Here is a 17,237-nt window from a genome sequence, read left to right as displayed (position 1 = left end):
TACAGATGAAATGAGGGCTAGATGCAGTATGTAAAAATGAGTAGAATTTATCAGAATATTCTGCTTGTGACCGGGAACCTTTAAACAAAACAAAGGAACATGACCCATGAATTCTGAGAAACATTTGACAAATAAAAGTACTTGAAGATGCTTTTTTTTTTTTTAATACATTAGAAAACATGCAGGTCTATTTTGTGTGTCTAGTAATTGTAGTCACTTACAACTGATTCTAAGTAAAGGGCATGGTACAAGTGCTGTTAAATTCATTTACAAACAGTCAGCTAAGAAAGCAATATCAAAATTTTAAAAATAAAATGTTAATATTTGCTTGTAAAATCCTGAATATTAACTAGCTTCTCCTTTCCTTTCTGTGCAAAGTTACCAGGAAAGATGCAAGATGATTTTTTCTTTTAGGTTTACATTTCAAGCATTGATCACTACAGACAGACTTATCTAGGCAATTAAGTGAGTACTGACATTAATGGTGATGCTGCAGCTGCAGTCAATGGAGTTCTGTCTGCTTACAGTCAATCTGTCTTTGGCTTAGAGACTGAAAAACTGAGACTGCGCTTGTGAGCTGGTTTTAGATGAGGTCATCATCACTTTTTGCCTCTGTATATATGTACAGACACACACTTAAGTAGTAAATCACATCTCTAAGGAGCGAAGCTGTTTTCATGAAAACATTCAGCTGTGCTGTTACTTAGTTACAGGGACTGTTTGGGTTTACAAATTCAGAGATAGAAGCATGGCACAAGAAAACGACATACTTTTCAAGCCAAAAATCTGAAATTCTTGGAAGCATCAAACTAACTTCCAGAAGTTTAATCTCCCTCCACATACCCCAAAGATACATAGTATGACCTGAAAGTGTACTTTTATCATTCCATAGGACTTAAAAGAAGTCCTAAGTGTTTGCAAGCGTTCAGGTTTAGCTATGGGAAGACTTCAAAATATTTAGGAAGCTGATCAGTCCAACTGTATTCAAAGCAATCAAAGAGTCAATGCAGCTACATTCAGGATGACGACAGAAACCTCTGCCAAGAACACCAACAATGAGGTGCAAAATTGCACATGCATGAATTTTTCTCCAGCTGGTGGTGCATCTTACCGCACAATGCCTTTACCCTGCAGCTTCATGACAACAGCAACAATTAGTTAACATACACAATTTCTTTTCCATCACAGCCAACCGGGGGCTGGGGATCAAAACCAAACCGTAGTCCAGTTTGAAACCCTAGCTTATAAGTCATTGTTTCTTTCTGTAGGGCCACTTTCAAAGACCACTGTAATTCACTTAGTTTGTATGCTAATAAACGCCTTGATTCCTCACATATGGACCACTACATTCTTATCTCTGCAAGCAGCCCAAAAGGATTTAATATGTAAGCACTTCACGAGATCATATTATCCATCATGATGCTGAGAGGATCAGCTGCACAATCTGGCTGTATGACCCAGCTGCGAAATCCACACTGCATAGTCGAGATGGATTAAAGCATGGACTTGAAACGTCTGCTCAGATGATGCATGTTGACAACAGCCCTGATTGACTGCCTCACAACCCAGCTGTACATGGAAGGGGTAGAATTTGTTGACACTCAGCTTGTTCTTCTGAACCGGCTAAATGAAGAAGCCCTCCCCCTGCACAGCTTATGGATTTGAACAGAACCAGGCACACACGTCAGGCAGATGAAAACACAGCTCCTGCCCCAAGAACTTTACAAACTACTGCAGACAGCATCCAGTATTCTTCGTGTCTTAAAGCCTGTGACCCTCATTCAGAATTAAGCCACAATTTGCATCACGTTACAGAAGTGCTTAATACATAACATAAGCTCATACTGCACTGGATCTCCAACAAAAATGTCAGCATCTGGAACATAATGCTTGAGTCCTGCTTAGAGCAAAAAAAGCCAGACTACACGCAACAGTACCTGCACAGCAATGACTTCAGCAGCTATATCAAAGAGGGAGACAAATGAACTTCTGTCCAACAACACCAGGAAGGAGAATATTTTTTTTCTTTGTAGAACAATTTATAGAACAACTGCATTGCAACAGGTAAACCCCAGGGAAGGGCCAAGTCTTGCAACCACTGTCACTTTCCAGTTCTGTAGTAACATAAATGCTCCAGAAACAGCTGCAGAGTAAGAAGAAAAAAATAACAGCACATGGCCACTACTCAGACTGATTACATCATTTACAGCAGGAGCTCGACAACTCTCATCACATTGAATGGATTAGTTTTGTGTTGTGTGGTTTGTTTTGTTTGTTTGTTACTTTCCTGAAACTGTTCTGTTGAACACACAACTAAACACATTGTCAAGTTTTGTTTTGTTTTGTTTTTTGGCAGACTCTTGGCCCAGACATCACAGAGTATTTCTACAAAGAACTGAGAGTACTAAAATGCATTGCCAAGGAGAGGACCTTTCCAACCTACTGCAACATGTGTGGAAAATACCTAGTAAGGCAAGATTTCCCATACAACAGGCAACACACCTCTCTATTCTACTGTAGAGTAAGAACTAGTAGATTCAGGAGATGCCTTTTAGCTGCAGTGTGTCTGGGCAAGTGTCATCTGTAGGGAAGAACTTGTCTAAAAGAAAAACCTGTTTTACCACACAGTCCTATAGTATAATGCATAATTCTGTTTCTTATATACATACATATATATTTCTTAAAACATATTAAGTCACTTTCTCCTACAACACTTCAGAATCAGATTCACTGAGCATTTTTGTAATAAGCGGTTCATCTACAATAGAAGTTTTACCTTTCTTAAATTCTGTATTAACTTCAGCTGTACAGTCTCTGATCATTCACTAATTCATGTTTAATAGCGTATAATAAATGAAAACCTAAGTTCAAATATAATTCTTCTATCAGCACAACTGTTAGTAAATCCAAAGATCTTGAACTGTACATGAATTATGTCATTTCGGGTATGGAACAGCAGCAGCTTTGAAGAATTTCAGTTTGTAAAGTTCAAGATCCACTTTCTCTTAGGAAAAAAAAAAAAGTGCAATTACACAATGTAGATTTCCAAATCTAAATTAGACTGTTGTTTTCTCCTAAGTCTTGTATATGAAAAGCAACAGAGTTAAAAATCCTAATAGAATAATGAAGTAATTTTTAAGCTTTTCCTGAGCAGCAAATCCATTAAACAACCAACTTCATAAAAGCAGAACAAAGTCTTCATTTGTAATTATTAGTGTTTTCTTAAAACAAATAAAAATGTTTATAAGAAAAGGCACAGCTACTGCTCATAACTGTCATTCTAAAACAACGAATTTCAGGTCAGCCTACACATCCTAAAAGCACAAATGGCGTGTTACAGTATTTCCAAGAACTAATTCCGAGGACTAAGATGTCAGTGATCTGTCTTGGCTTGCCCAGGGTAAGTAGGATCCAAGCCTAAGGTGAAGCAAAAAAGAACATAGCACCTTGAGTGAGGAAAAAAACATGTTGATGACCAGTGCACCTCCACTGCCCTCACTTCAGAGGTCAGGTTTGTCCTGGCTGCATTTGGCAGATGTCAAGTCAGGATTCAGGACTGAACTCCCAGTAAGTGCGGTTGAGCTCAGTATGGAAGTCAGAGGAAACTGACAAAGCAGAGCATGAGTCAGCAGTTAATACAGCAAAACTACAGTTCCAATTTATAAAGGATAATACAGTAAGGGGAGCCCAAACAAGTTGTACTTTTTAGAGGCAAAACTAGGTTTATTACTTCGGCAATGCAAATGGGTAGCTCTTCAGAGACAGCTTTAGCTGAATATATCTGAACAAACCATTTCTTAAGAATAAACTCACCTCACATATTGGTAATCTAGTATATTTGGTTCTCGCCTAAATGGAAAGACACCACCTTAATTAATCAATGAGAGATACAGGCACATGACAAGCATTACTGTAAGACAGATCATTCAACATTAGGAAGAAAGTCATCATGGTGCCAAAAGAACCGATGATTTTACAGAAAACTTTGTGAACAGTTTTGTGAAACCATATAGTAAATTAACCTTGCTAATCTAATATTTACAGATCGACTGAATACAGCTCCACTGCACAGCAGAAAGCTTAGCCTGACCTCCACTCTGGTGCACAGAAAATCATGTTGAACCACAGAACTACAGGTGCTCTCTGTTCTATATGCCATCCAACATGAGTGCTACAAGAACCCGCAGAGAATGGATGCAGTTCCAGTCTACCACCGGCAGAGCCATCTCACCATCAAAAATCAATGACATCCACACAAAACACATGCAATGATGATACGCAGGAAGCTTTCAGTCTACCACCTACCTGAAATGATAAGATATAAGTTCACAGCAACAGCAGCAGGAAGTAAAACACCATAACCTAGAGCTTTTAACAGGTCTTCAACATAATGGTGGGGATCTGTTTACAATACAGCCTCCAACATATGTGCAACATGTACTTTTAGTGCATTTAGCGTTAGAAATACAAATCTGGGAGATCTGCAAATTAGATCTGCAAAACATTGAACTGTTTCACTCACACGCTTCAGCAAAATCATATAATCAGCTTGCATTATACCTAAACAAATTGTCCAAAATAGCACACCGATTTCAAACCTAGTAACACAGTACACACACAAGGCTACCTCAGCAGTGTCAGCCAGCAGTGTGGGAAAGAGGAGGTGACACCCACGTGGCTCCATCAGCTCAGACAGTGTTAGCTCAGTGGCATCTCCTCCCGGGCGCCGCTCCCATTGACATTATCCTGATTTGGGTATTGTGACACCACGTAAGATTTGCTGGCTTTTATTCGTGTGTTGTCTCAACACGTTTGACATCATCATACTCAAACTGGCAATTTGTTACTAGATCTCCAAGAAGCCCAAACAATTTCAGTTTTAAGAATTATGGCAGAAAGATGTATTTTTATTTCAGAATGAGACTAAAATGGTGAAGCGCACCAAGAAAAAAAAAAAAGGAAGAAACAATAAAATTGGATCTGACGTATTTTTAAAAGAGTGAAAAAAACCCACAATTGTATGTTTCAGTGTTGTAATTTGGTCTATGAAATGAACAAAAAATATCCAAGATCTTAACAGATATGAGATGTTAATACAAAAAATAAAAGCATAAAATACTAGAACTGTTGTGGTCATACTCACACTGATGTCTGGCAAGGTACAGGTAGTATTTGTTACTAACTCAGCAGACATATCTACAGCAAAAAGGAGCACACGGTCTGAAACTGAACATAACCTGTGGGTGAAAATAAAACATAATCTGGGGCTCCAGTAGAGTTCTTAAAGAGCCAATGCTTTTTAAAGACTTCTCTCCACCACTACATTTGTCCTGTCTTTTCAAACACTGATTGATTACCTGAATTAAGTGGGTGCACCTGCTCTTGGAAAGTTGTTTTCATTAGCTTTACTTAAACGAACTATACTAGGCTTTTTTTTTTTTTTTTAAGTCACATAATTGCAACAGGCAATACACATTTCAGTTTCATGCAATACAACCCCTCACACTATGCGACACATCAAAGGAGGAAAATTTGTCTAACAGCAATAGATAATCATTACAATATTACATTATTCTCTACAGTTAAAATGTACAAAAAGAAGGCTGGCATTTAGATATCCACTTTCTACCCAAATTTCACTGAATTCAATATTGAAACCCTTTCCATCATGTCTTTTACATCCCCAAACAGCTCAGGATATATGGATTTGGATTTTACAAAACCAGTAACAGCAATGCCAGCTATCAACTTTGTATCTACACAGGCAACTTCATTTCCCTAAAACTGCATAGATACACTTACCAAACAGTACCAATATAATAATGCCTTAGGATAGACTGCCCTCAGGAGGCCAAAATGAAAGCTCATAATGGGATATCACACACTAGCGCACTAACACAGCACACTTCATGTACACCTGTTACCATAAAAGAAAGCCTGCAAAAGCTGTTCCTTGTGATACCTTCTACTTGTGGCTGCAATATTAAAACAAAACAAAACCCACACACACAAACTCACAAATATTTTGTATGTATGTCCCGCTAGAAACTTCTACTGATGCTAGTTGCACTTTGTGTCTCAAAAGTAGAACACTAACATAGTAGAGTTCACTACAGCAAGTTCCAAGTCACAAACACATTTCCTAAGAGGTAAGAAGGAAAAGTAAGACTTCAATGGTACATAACAGAAGATTATAGGAAAGTTTTAATATAACAGATGAGGAAGCATCAGATGAATAAAAAGCACATGCTCTCCCCTCCACTAGGAATGGAATCACAGAAATTTCATATTTCTAGTAAAAGAGTGAACTGAAGTTTTCAAAATTCAATCAAAAAATCACAGGCCAAGCATGTGGTCCTACTCAAGAACACCCACATGCAAAAAAACCTCCAAAATATTTATAGATAGCTCAGCATAAATGCCAGCAGCACAAGATGTAAAACCCCAATGTCTATTTTCCATCAACGACAGTGACATAACAGGCATACCAAAATATGACGGAAGCAAAAGAAGTAGGCAAGACACAAAATACATAAGAAAGTCATCAGACTAGGTATCAGTATATTAACTCACCAAATAAAATAATATGGATTGAATTTCCAGGCCAAATAAGGTAAACTTTTTTGTTAGACAATATTATTACCAACACAACTGAGATGATGGCAGTAGCTATGACATCTAAAGACTATAAGGCCAGTAATGTAAACATGATGAAAGACAAATTATCAGCAGGTTGGATAAATGTCACACTGAAGATGGCAAGATCACATTTTTTTAATATAGTGTTTTCATGCAGCCAGTCAGGGACACTCAGCTCTGTTTGTGGGCCTCATGAGTCAAAATGCTATTTTCAAAGACCGGCTTTGTGATGGTAACATTTACTTCTGTGACAATATTGACCCAGTTTATTAATAAAGACAACAGTCCATTACCACAGACTTCCATAAAAAAATAAGCAACATAAAATAAGGAGGTCTACAAATTCAAGAGTAACACAGCAACCAGAGGGTTGTTAGAATGTCTCAACAAATGCAAGAACCTGCAGGCCTCAACCAAAGCTATCAAATGGCAGATTCAAACATACCAATCACAAATTGCTGGAGATACAGTAGTCCTCTAAGGAGACACCGCCACACACTTGATCTGCTACCTACCCTACGCACTCACTGCTTCCACTGTCTGAGAGATCACACCTGGACAGACAGAACCCTGAAAGACATTACTTCTTAAAGAGTAGATGTATGCAGTAAAACCTGAAATGCATTACCATTTTTAACTAGTTTTCAGTTTGAATATACTTGTTTTAAGAAAAGCAGAAAATAGGTCTTTTAAAAAATATTACTTTAAGGCTACCAACACTTTAGTCTAACTCTATTGCAACAGCATAAATAAAAACATAGTATGTATTGTGATATTCTTAAAAAACTAATTAGCAGCATACTGAGATTCTTCTGAGGGTGTTATTCCAGGCTTTAATCACAAATATAAACTAAAAATGTCATTGCTAATAACTTATTTGACAGTTCCCTTACCCAGCAAAACAAGGGATAACAATAATGAGGGTCAGAACTCACTACAAGGAAATTACTTTTAGTCTCTTAAGTTTGGGTTTTGGTCAAGACATGTCACACAGGCTTTGCCTGTAAAATACTAAGGACAGGTATGGGCAGAGTCAAGTTACTGGCATATTATTACTTGACTATTAAAAATGGGAGTACCAGCTGTCCTTCCTCACCTTTGATGCCCTCAGAAAAAACATCATCTGTCAATTCTCTGGCCAATTCTTCCTATCAAAGAGAAAACATAATCAGTAATTATATATTTGGTGCAAAGACACATATGACACATAATTTTTCACCTCTCTATAAAGACATAACAGTAAGATAAGGTCTCCCAAAAGGACTACTTTTAGTGGTATCTTGTATTCCAGAGTAACACAGCCAACCGTAAAACTTCTGAATACCGTTCCTGGTATTATTTCTCAATATGTACCTGTGAGAAGTTTGAACATGCACCATTTTATGGCACAAAGACAAAACTTCTCAGCTGCACAAATGAAGAAAATCTCAGATTTTAAAGACTCGAAGTTATCATCAGTGAGATCTCTTCTTTCTGTACTTTGGTTTGTGCCAAGACGGGAAGTAATTTCAAAAGCTGAATCAACATCTGGATCATGGATGCAATAAGCACTGAAGCTAACAAGTGAAGGGCCTAAACCACATTAATAGTTTTCTTCAGAGATAATAGAAACATCAATTGCCAAAGTTACTTGATCTCAATAGAAAAGCCTGAGGTCATTTTTTTTTTTTTAATTCTTCAGCAAGAGAAGAACACTTAGGATCATTTACAGTTGAATAATTACTGTGCTTCAAAAGCTGCTTTGAATAAAATAAATGACTATTTTATTGACTATACATACATATTAAAGAGCATCAACATAGTTGAACTGAGCATTCAAGAAGATATACAGCAATACACATTGATTTCACATTCTGGAAATGAGACATGTTTTTTAAACATTTGCTGAGCCAGTGAAAAGTCTTCTTTGTGGCAAGGCCTGTAACTGTGCTGTTCACCAGAATATTATAAAATTAGCAACCCCGATGAACAACAGTCCTTCAATATATACAAGCAAGTGCTACTGGATTAAATGAGTGCTGTAAATAGATTCAAGAATGGAACTGAGGACGTTTTGTCTTTATAAAAACACATGGCATATAATTAAATCTCCTAAAGGCAATTCATGTACACGGAAGATACAGAAGCTTCCAGCTCTGTAGTGTTAGTTACAAACAAAAACCAAAGCAAACTCCTTGCCACTTCATCGGGACTAACTGATAAGAATAAAAAATTACAGAGCTTGCAGTCTTCACCCTACATGAAAAAAACTGATGCAGTCATACCTGCCAACCAATAAACATGCCTCTGCAATTTATTGACCTTTGTGTAACACGATCATAAATGAATGAGCATAAATCAAATAAAATCTCCGCTCTATCCCAAATTAGAAAACATGACTTCATAAAAATATATTGCTTTAAAAATGCATCAGCATGTTTGAAACTATCACTATACCAAAACCAGGTCTTTTTCAAGTTGTTACATGCACAGACTTGATAATACCAAACGGACTTTTTCAGGTAGCTAAACATACGCCCTGGAACCCACTGCTGCTGAGTATCTCCTCTGTCTAAGGAACATCAAGTCAATTACATACATCAATCGTCAACTAATATCCACATACCTCCCTTTAATTATTATATATTTATACATTACCATCATGACATTTGAGTGGGTACTTATTCAAGGCAGTGTTTAACTCAGAAGCTGCAAGCCTCCATCTACAATTAGAGTACTCCCCGTAACATAAGGAGACTCTAGAAGAAAAACAACAGCATGTGCAACTTCATGAGGCTCTCCAAACCTTCCAAGAAGAATTGCTTTCTTCAACTGATCTTCTTCCAAATGAGTAGTCATCTCTGTGTGAATAAAGCCTAAGAGAGAAGAGATATTTGAGGAGTTACCCAACCTTCGGCTAAATTTCTCTAGCGGCTTTTCCTTGAAATCCTCAAAAGTGAAATTCACTACAGGATTCAGCACCAGCTACCATTCTTCAAAGTCTAAGTCAGTCCACATCATTTTCTAGCCAAGAACAAACTTTTACCTAACTAATAAAATGTCTCCCATTTTGGAAGCACTGACATAATCATAAAAATGTAGAGAAATGTAGAGGACTATGAAGAAAAAAAAAAAAAAAAGTGAATTCTAAAATTGGGCCCCAAAACCATATTTAGTATTGTTTTTCTGAAAGACAAAATACAGTCATTTCACCAAAACATTATCAATAAAAATATGGGTATAAAATCTCTAGCAAGAAACCCCTACATTGTTTCCATTATAGTTTAGTACTTATGACAGCACTTACACCGTTTATATTAGAGCACTCATTTGAAGAATATTTCTTGACAATTTTGAAGGATATTCCTTTACAATTTTCAGTTAGCTCAGATTCCGTTTGCCCACTGCTGCACTTCTCTTCACATAAGCTGTAGCTTCATAAAGAGCTGATCTTACCTGTTTTCTATCTGCCACCAAGAAGAGAAAGTCTCAGTTTTGCTTTCTACGGTACAACTGTGCTGTTTTATTGGACCCTTCAGAGAACTGCTCAGCTCACTAACAATAAAAGTATTTTTCCTGCTGAACTGGTTCATGTAGAGGTCTGACAAGCATCAGAGCTAGCACAAGGTGAGCAGCAGAATACACAGCTATGAGCAGAAAAATCAGAAAAAGACAGAAGGATTTTTCTTAGGGGTGGCAGTTTGCTTGGACTAGATGATCTTGTGAAACCACGGCCTTGTCCTCACAGAACTTTCTTTCCAGAGTCTCCCTTCTATCTACAGTAGACAGGGAGAGACAGAGACACTTTCATGCCAGCTTCTTGTGGTCTTCCATGTTTCACTAATAAAAAGTAAGCATTCTCTAGCAGAAGACAAGGGTAGCTGTCTGTATATAATTAGTTCTAATCCTCCCAGCTGCAAGGACAGCAAGCTTTGAAGGAGGAACAAAGAAAAAAATATTATTACGTAATAACGGATAGAGGAACAGGTAGACACATTCTTCCAAATTTCTCAGCATTCCCTTAAAAAGACTGAAGGTTTTGTAAACTACTGCATTATACTTTAAACTGGGGAGGAGGGGGAAGGGGGGAAACAAAAACAAATAAACAAACAGTTAACTTACAAAAGTCAAAGAAAATAATAGCAATTTATCTTAAGTTACTTTCAGAGTACAGCAAATATCCAGTAGTCTTGATGGTCATGTATTGCGACAGTCAAGGATGTTAGGAGCTTTCGAAAAACTAACCTGGAGCAACCACGTTGACTCGAATTTGCTTTTTTGCAACTTCTTTAGCAAGAGAGCGTGAAAATCCAACTAATCCTGCTTTGGTAGCACTGTAGACACTTTGACCAGAGTTGCCTTTAAGTCCTACAATACTTCCTAAAATAAACATCAAAGAGAATACAAGATTAAATTACTAATTTGAAACCTTGTACTAGCTTTATCATTTTAGTTTTAAATTTGGAATGGAAAATGATATTACAAGAAAAGGAATTAAAAGTATATCATTAAATGTACTTTGTAGCTTACTGCTGGGGTAAGTAAATTCCTCAATTATCTGTGATCTTTGTGGAATACATATATCTATGTTGACCAACAGGCACCAGGAGGGTAAAATTAAGAGCTTTCTAAAAAAACATCCTCACACACACACACACACACACACACACAAAATCAACTGTACCTATTTGATTCTTAGTTAACAACTAGCAGCTGGTAGATTTAGCTATTGAAAGAGCCGATGTAGAATGGTAAAACTATTTTTTCAATAAAATATAACATCTGGGGTGTTTATTACTTAAAAAAGTTGGTTTTACATTTAGAAGTTGTTGAACTTGCACAAAAGAATAACAATTCATAAAGAAATGCTAAGTATAGAAGATCTAAATACAAAGAAAATAGTCAATTTTAACAAGTAACATTTTAACATGTTACCCCTGCTAAACCTTTCTGGAAAACTAGTAGTTAGAATTCCACTGGATTAGACAAGCAACTTACCTATATTGACAATAGCACCTCCCTGCTGTTGCATCATGCTTTTTACAGCAGCTTTGCATGTCAACATTGTTCCCAAAAGGTTAGTGTGAATCTGGGCTACCATATCTTCAGTTTTGGTTCTCAGTAACAAAGCATCCCTGACAAACAGACAAAAAAACCTCAAAAGAACTCACTGAACAACCCCAATTATCACATTTACTCATAATAAAACATGACTGATGAATGGAATATTAATGGTGATTTATATGGTTCTACACATTCCAGTGTTAAAAATGATGACATTGTAAGGATGACACATAGCAAGAAAAAAAGTCAGCTATGCTTTTGGCAACAAAGCCTCCTTTGCAAAGAGGTATCAAACATTGGTTTGGACCATTTCAGAGGGAAAAAGTGGAAGAAACAGGAGTAGAGGGGGAACTTATAAACTCAGAATACAGAAATTACAGTGAAAACTGTATCATATGTTAGAATTTTGCTGTCATCAGGAACAAAATATTAGTGAGTGCTTAATACTGTTTTCAGACGTACTCATTAACAATACTCTTACTAAATGCAAAGCCCTTAGCACCTTACAATAAGATGCTGTCATCTAGAATTACATATCAACTTGTAACAAATAACCAACCTGTTGATTCCAGCTGCATTAACCAAGTAGTTAATAGGACCTAAATTCTTCTGCATCTCTGCAAAAGTATTTTGGACTTCTTGTTCGTTGGATACATCGCAACTAAGTGCCAGATGTCCTGCTGTATTGAAACAAAGGCACATCATAATAACAGTAAAAGATTGTATACCATTCATAAACATTCTTTAGAATTTATCAACTCAATTGCAGAAGCAGATGCTTAACTAGTTACAACTTGAAGAACCCATTTAATTCCCACATAATTAAATAAGGACAATTTTCAAGTATTGTATTGATTGTGACAATTTCTTAATTTAGCCTTCTGGCCTTTTGAGATCAGAAGTTCACCACGATCAGAATGGTCTTAGCTCTGGCTTGTTCAGGAGCCAAGGACGACTCAATTCACACCATCTCGCTGTTGCGACCTTGAACAATTCCTTTCATCTTACAATTCATATCTTGCAGATAGAATTGGTAACATACTTCACTTAACTTTCCCAAAGAATATTGTGACAACAAAAGTGTACTGATACAGCTTTTATTTCAAATTTCTCACTCTTTATTTTCATTTTCCATTTTCATCTGTTTAAACAATGAGGTTTATTTAATCATTTACTACTTCCATAAGTTACCTAAGCACTGGACAGTGAAGAAATAACTGCAAAGCAGAATACATACCACCAAGATTCCGTGCAGTATTCTGGGCTACTTCCAGATTTCTAGCAATAATTGCCAGGCGGCAGCCTTTCTCTGCCAGTAATTCTGCAACAGCTTTTCCTATTCCTCGGGATCCTCCAAAAATGGCGCAAACCTTGCCCATCTTAAAGAAAAATTCACAAATTGCAAATGACCAATGAATGTCAGGTCCACTATAGCAAGAGAATAACAACTGTTCTTGTCAATATCACAGCCCTTAGTAGTCTGTAGCATTTTGTAATATCAGATTATAGAACTACTGATGTGTTAATATTTATTCACCAAGAAATAAATACTTGAATTAGACACCACTTGTACAAACCTAAGGTATTTCTTAACTGTTTCTGAACTAGCAAAAAACTTACGCATGTAATCTACCATTTCAATACTAGTATTCTGATAACTCCTATTCAGTTGAGTTGTATATATCTAAAGGCTACAATGTATTGTTCAGCTGCTTATTCAAAGACAAGGTAGTAGTCATACTGTTCTTGCCACGACTATTACTGTACTAAAGTTATTTAGACTGAAGGTCTCACTCCATACTAAGCATCTGTGTTGGACATCCATGCTGCAAACGTCACTGAGCATGATTTGATACTATTGTATTTACACTTAATAGTAAGTTACACTCACAATAATACGGTTTCTGCTTTGCAGGGAAAACAAAGAAACAAACAAACAGAAAAAACCCAAACAAACAAACAAAAACTTTTTGAGATGTGAAATTATTCTGAAGTAGCTAGCTAAGACATTTGGTAAGGAGTATAAGAATAAAGTACTTCCATAGAATGATCTTTTATTCTGCAACCTCGAGAAACCAATCAGCTGGTTTGGGATTTCCTGAAGAGCCAGAGGCAGAATCCAAGCAATAGTAATGAACCTCTTTTCCATATATTTTAATAAATCCTTTTAAAATTCAATTATACTTTGTCTTTATAACATCCTAAGGCAACAAGTTTTATCATTTGTGGAAAAGTACTTCCTTTTGTTCTTGATTTGCCTTCTAATCAGATAATACCATGCATTTCTCCTCATATCTTCCCCTGACTGGTTGTAACTTCAGAGACTATTTTTCTGGATTTTACCCTCCTCCTATATCCTCCTTGAGGCCTATTTAGTTACTCTTATAAGTATAGAAGCCATGTTGTATCTAACTAAAGACAATCCTGCCACCCTACCCTTTGCCTTACCTAGGTCTATTATACCCTTTTTGATGTGGGATAACCAGAAGAGCACAGTGTTAAGTATACAATGGAAAAATGATTTTGTTCCTCCATGACAGGGCCTGAAAGAATAGAGGGTCCTTTTCTGTCCCAAAGTAAGCACAAGTGCTTGAAATCAACCCATGTGTCTGCTTCTACTGGCAAGTTGAAATCAGCTTCCTAGGAGCAGAAAGACGATACTTGCATCTCAAGTGGCAGCCCTTTCAGGAAAACATGTGCAAAAAGACATCCTGCATGAAGGCAATTCCTTAGCGATAAAAATGGGTACCGCTGCCTCACCAGAAAAACTAATCTTTTGGGTAGTCTTCATTAGGGTAGCTAGACTGCAAGAGTTGAATCAAGAGGTCTTGTACTCCAGCAACTACAGTTCTTATTGTCTTAGCACACTAAAGACACAACCAAACAAGCCACCCATATTTTGTTGACAGATTTTTTTTGTTAGAAACAAAGCCTCAGTCTGCCTTCTCCATTGTGACTTTCTTTTACAAACTTACTAGGATTCTGAAGTTTTTGTCTATTTGTTGCAACAATGTTGTGCTAGGATTTTCTCCTTCATAGTTCAGTCTTACCAGCACTGAGCATACTTACTCTCTTATTTTTAATTGAAACATGGAATGATACAGATTAGGAGGGCTCTCTGGAAGTCATCTTGTCTAACTCCTCCACCCCTGGGCAATGCCAAGTTAACCATGTTATAGTGTTTATAAATACTGTCAGACCTACATAGATTTTCCAAATAATTCTGAACATGCTTAGCCACACCAGACCCAAAAAACTGCCTGTGGGAAATTTCTTTAAAACATATACTGCCCTTCCTGGTCTCTTTGAGAAGCGAAAAAAATCTTGCTGATTTTCACAGGATCACAGAATGGTTGGGGTTTGAAGGGACCTCTGGATGAGGGGTGTCAAACTCCTTTTAGGACCGTATAAATGCAGGAGTAGTTACAGTAGTTACATTAATACAGTGCTAAAATTACATTGGGCCCTTTGAAGGCAACCACGAGGCTGGTGTGGTCCCCCAGTGAAAATGAGTTTGATACCCCTGAGTCCAACCCCGCTGCTAAAGCAGGTTCACCCCGAGCAGATCGCACAGGAATGTGTCCAGGCAGGTTTTGAATGTCTGCAGAGGAGGAGTCTCCACAACCTCTCTGGACAGTCATTTTATCATACTCTGGAAGAACAGCAAAAGTTCCTCGTGCATTAACCAAGTGTTTACTGGAGGAGCATAAGGCCTGCTTCCAACAATGTGTGGTTTAGCACAAAAGAGCCATACAGGTTCTTTAAAGTTGTGACTTGAGAGAAAAATACTGCAGTGGGATAATAACCTTATATTCTCTGGTCAAATAAATGTAGGGAAGAACAAGTATCTTTTGAGCAACAGGTTCCACTAGGTTCCCACACAGCACACACAGGTGCCTGTACCACCTTTGTCCTCTACCGCCCTTCTCTTCTTTCGGAACGAGCTATTTAACCCGTGACCCCAGGCCCGCGGGAGGACACGTCTCAACAAACGCCACTCGGGATCCGCCAGCCAGCCGGGCCGCCCCCCGCCCCTGTGCGCCCCCGGCCCCGCAAACCTATTCCCGCCCGCCTCCGCTTTCTTGGGTTCCCACCAACCTCCTCCGTCCGAGGCGGCACCTCTGCCCCTCCCGGCCCCGCTCCCGCCTGCAGCCGCCGCGCGCCCCGCCAGGGCCAACCGCCCCGGCCCACAGACCCCCCAGCCCGCCGCCAGGGGGCGGCCGCGCCCGCGCGCAGCGAGGCCCCGCGCGGCCGGGCCTGGGGGCAGAAGCCGCCGGCCGCTCGGTGGCCACGGGGAAGCCGCGGGGTCCCGCGCTCACCCTACGTCTCCTCCTTGGGGGCGGGGCGGCGCGGACAGACGGAGGGAGGGAAGGGGAGAGGCAGGGCTAGCGGCGGGGCGCCCCAGCGCCGCCCCCGGCCCGGCGGACGGGCTCAAGGTGGAGCCCCCGGCACGGCCAACGGGGTGCGGCGCCGGCTGGAAGCCCGCCTGCCCGCCTACCCGCCCCCCGCGGGGCACGCCGGGACGTGACGGGAGGCGCAGGCCGCGCGCGGCGCCCGTGCCACCGTGGCAGGCACGGCGTTTGCTTCCTTGCCAGCCCGCGCCCCTCAGGCCCTGAGCCGAGCGCGGGCTGCGCTTCCCGCCGTCCCCAACACGGAGAGGGTGATAAAAAAACGGCTTTTACATGTATTTCAATTTACCTTCTGGTTTCCGAGCAGCTTGCTTTGCTTTCCTCACACAGAATCACAGAATGTTAGGGATTGGAAGGGACCTCAAAAGATCATCCAGTCCAATCCCCCTGCTGGAGCAGGAACACCTAGATGAGGCTACACAGGAATGTGTCCAGGCGGGATTTGAATGTCTCCAGTGTAGGAGACTCCACAACCTCCCTGGGCAGCCTGTTCCAGTGCTCTGTCACCCTCACTGAGAAGAAGTTTCTTCTCAAATTTAAGTGGAACCTCTTGTGTTCCAGTTTGCACCCATTACCCCTTGTCCTACCGTTGGCCGTCACCGAGAAGAGCCTGGCTCCATCCTTGTGACACTCACCCTTTACATATTTATAAACATTAACGAGGTCCCCCCAGTCTCTTCCAAGCTGAAAAGACCCAGCTCCTTCAGCCCTTCCTCATACACACACCTCCTTTCTCCTCAGAGCCCACATACGGGCAAGCCTGTCTGCTTGCTTTTTACACTGTACAGTTTTGAACTCCGTTTTACACCCAGCCATCCAGACAACACACATCTAAGCCACTTGTACCATGCTTCATGATTGGCACCAGTACTCGCTGCCAGAATTTATATGGGGCAGGAAGCAGGTGCCTCACTCTGAACTGGGGTGCTCTGTCCTGTCCTTGCTTCCCCCTTCAGGTACAAACAGGTGTTTCACGTGTAGATGCATACAGGCAGATGAAAAAGAATTTTTTCTTCACATTTCCTTGCCCACAAATCCCTAGGATCTCCTGTGAGGCATTGCTGTACCAGCAGAGTTAAGTCGGCTACACTTAAAGGTAGATAAACCCAAAATACAGAAACACCTGTGAGAGTTTCTGTTTAGTAG

The 17,237-nt window shown here is 39.5% G+C and overlaps 1 protein-coding gene across 12 annotated transcripts; it reads right to left on the bottom strand.

The window, feature by feature from the left end:
- Positions 1-148: 148 nt before the first annotated feature.
- Positions 149-16,402, bottom strand: CBR4 (carbonyl reductase 4). 12 transcript variants are annotated; one of them, XR_011738807.1, is made up of 9 exons: positions 16,002-16,147; positions 12,920-13,061; positions 12,242-12,362; positions 11,617-11,753; positions 10,864-10,998; positions 9,425-9,494; positions 5,144-7,787; positions 3,814-3,849; positions 149-2,143 (listed from the first exon to the last, which is right to left on the bottom strand). XR_011738807.1 is itself a non-coding variant. In XM_071807720.1 (8 exons), the coding sequence occupies exons 2-7, from the start codon at positions 13,059-13,061 to the stop codon at positions 7,766-7,768; spliced, it is 627 nt and encodes a 208-aa protein (XP_071663821.1). In that variant the 5' UTR covers positions 16,002-16,147; the 3' UTR covers positions 149-7,209; positions 7,736-7,765. The 12 variants fall into 12 exon arrangements, 7 of the variants coding, with proteins under 7 accessions (XP_071663821.1, XP_071663822.1, XP_071663823.1 ...); XR_011738804.1 differs by having other exon boundaries at positions 3,814-7,787; XR_011738805.1 differs by having other exon boundaries at positions 149-4,746.
- Between the last annotated feature and the right edge of the window lie 835 nt (positions 16,403-17,237).

This window comes from Patagioenas fasciata, chromosome 4, assembly GCF_037038585.1.
Source record: "Patagioenas fasciata isolate bPatFas1 chromosome 4, bPatFas1.hap1, whole genome shotgun sequence".
NCBI classification, from domain to species: Eukaryota; Metazoa; Chordata; class Aves; order Columbiformes; family Columbidae; genus Patagioenas; species Patagioenas fasciata.
This window is presented reverse-complemented; position numbering and strand designations above follow the sequence as displayed.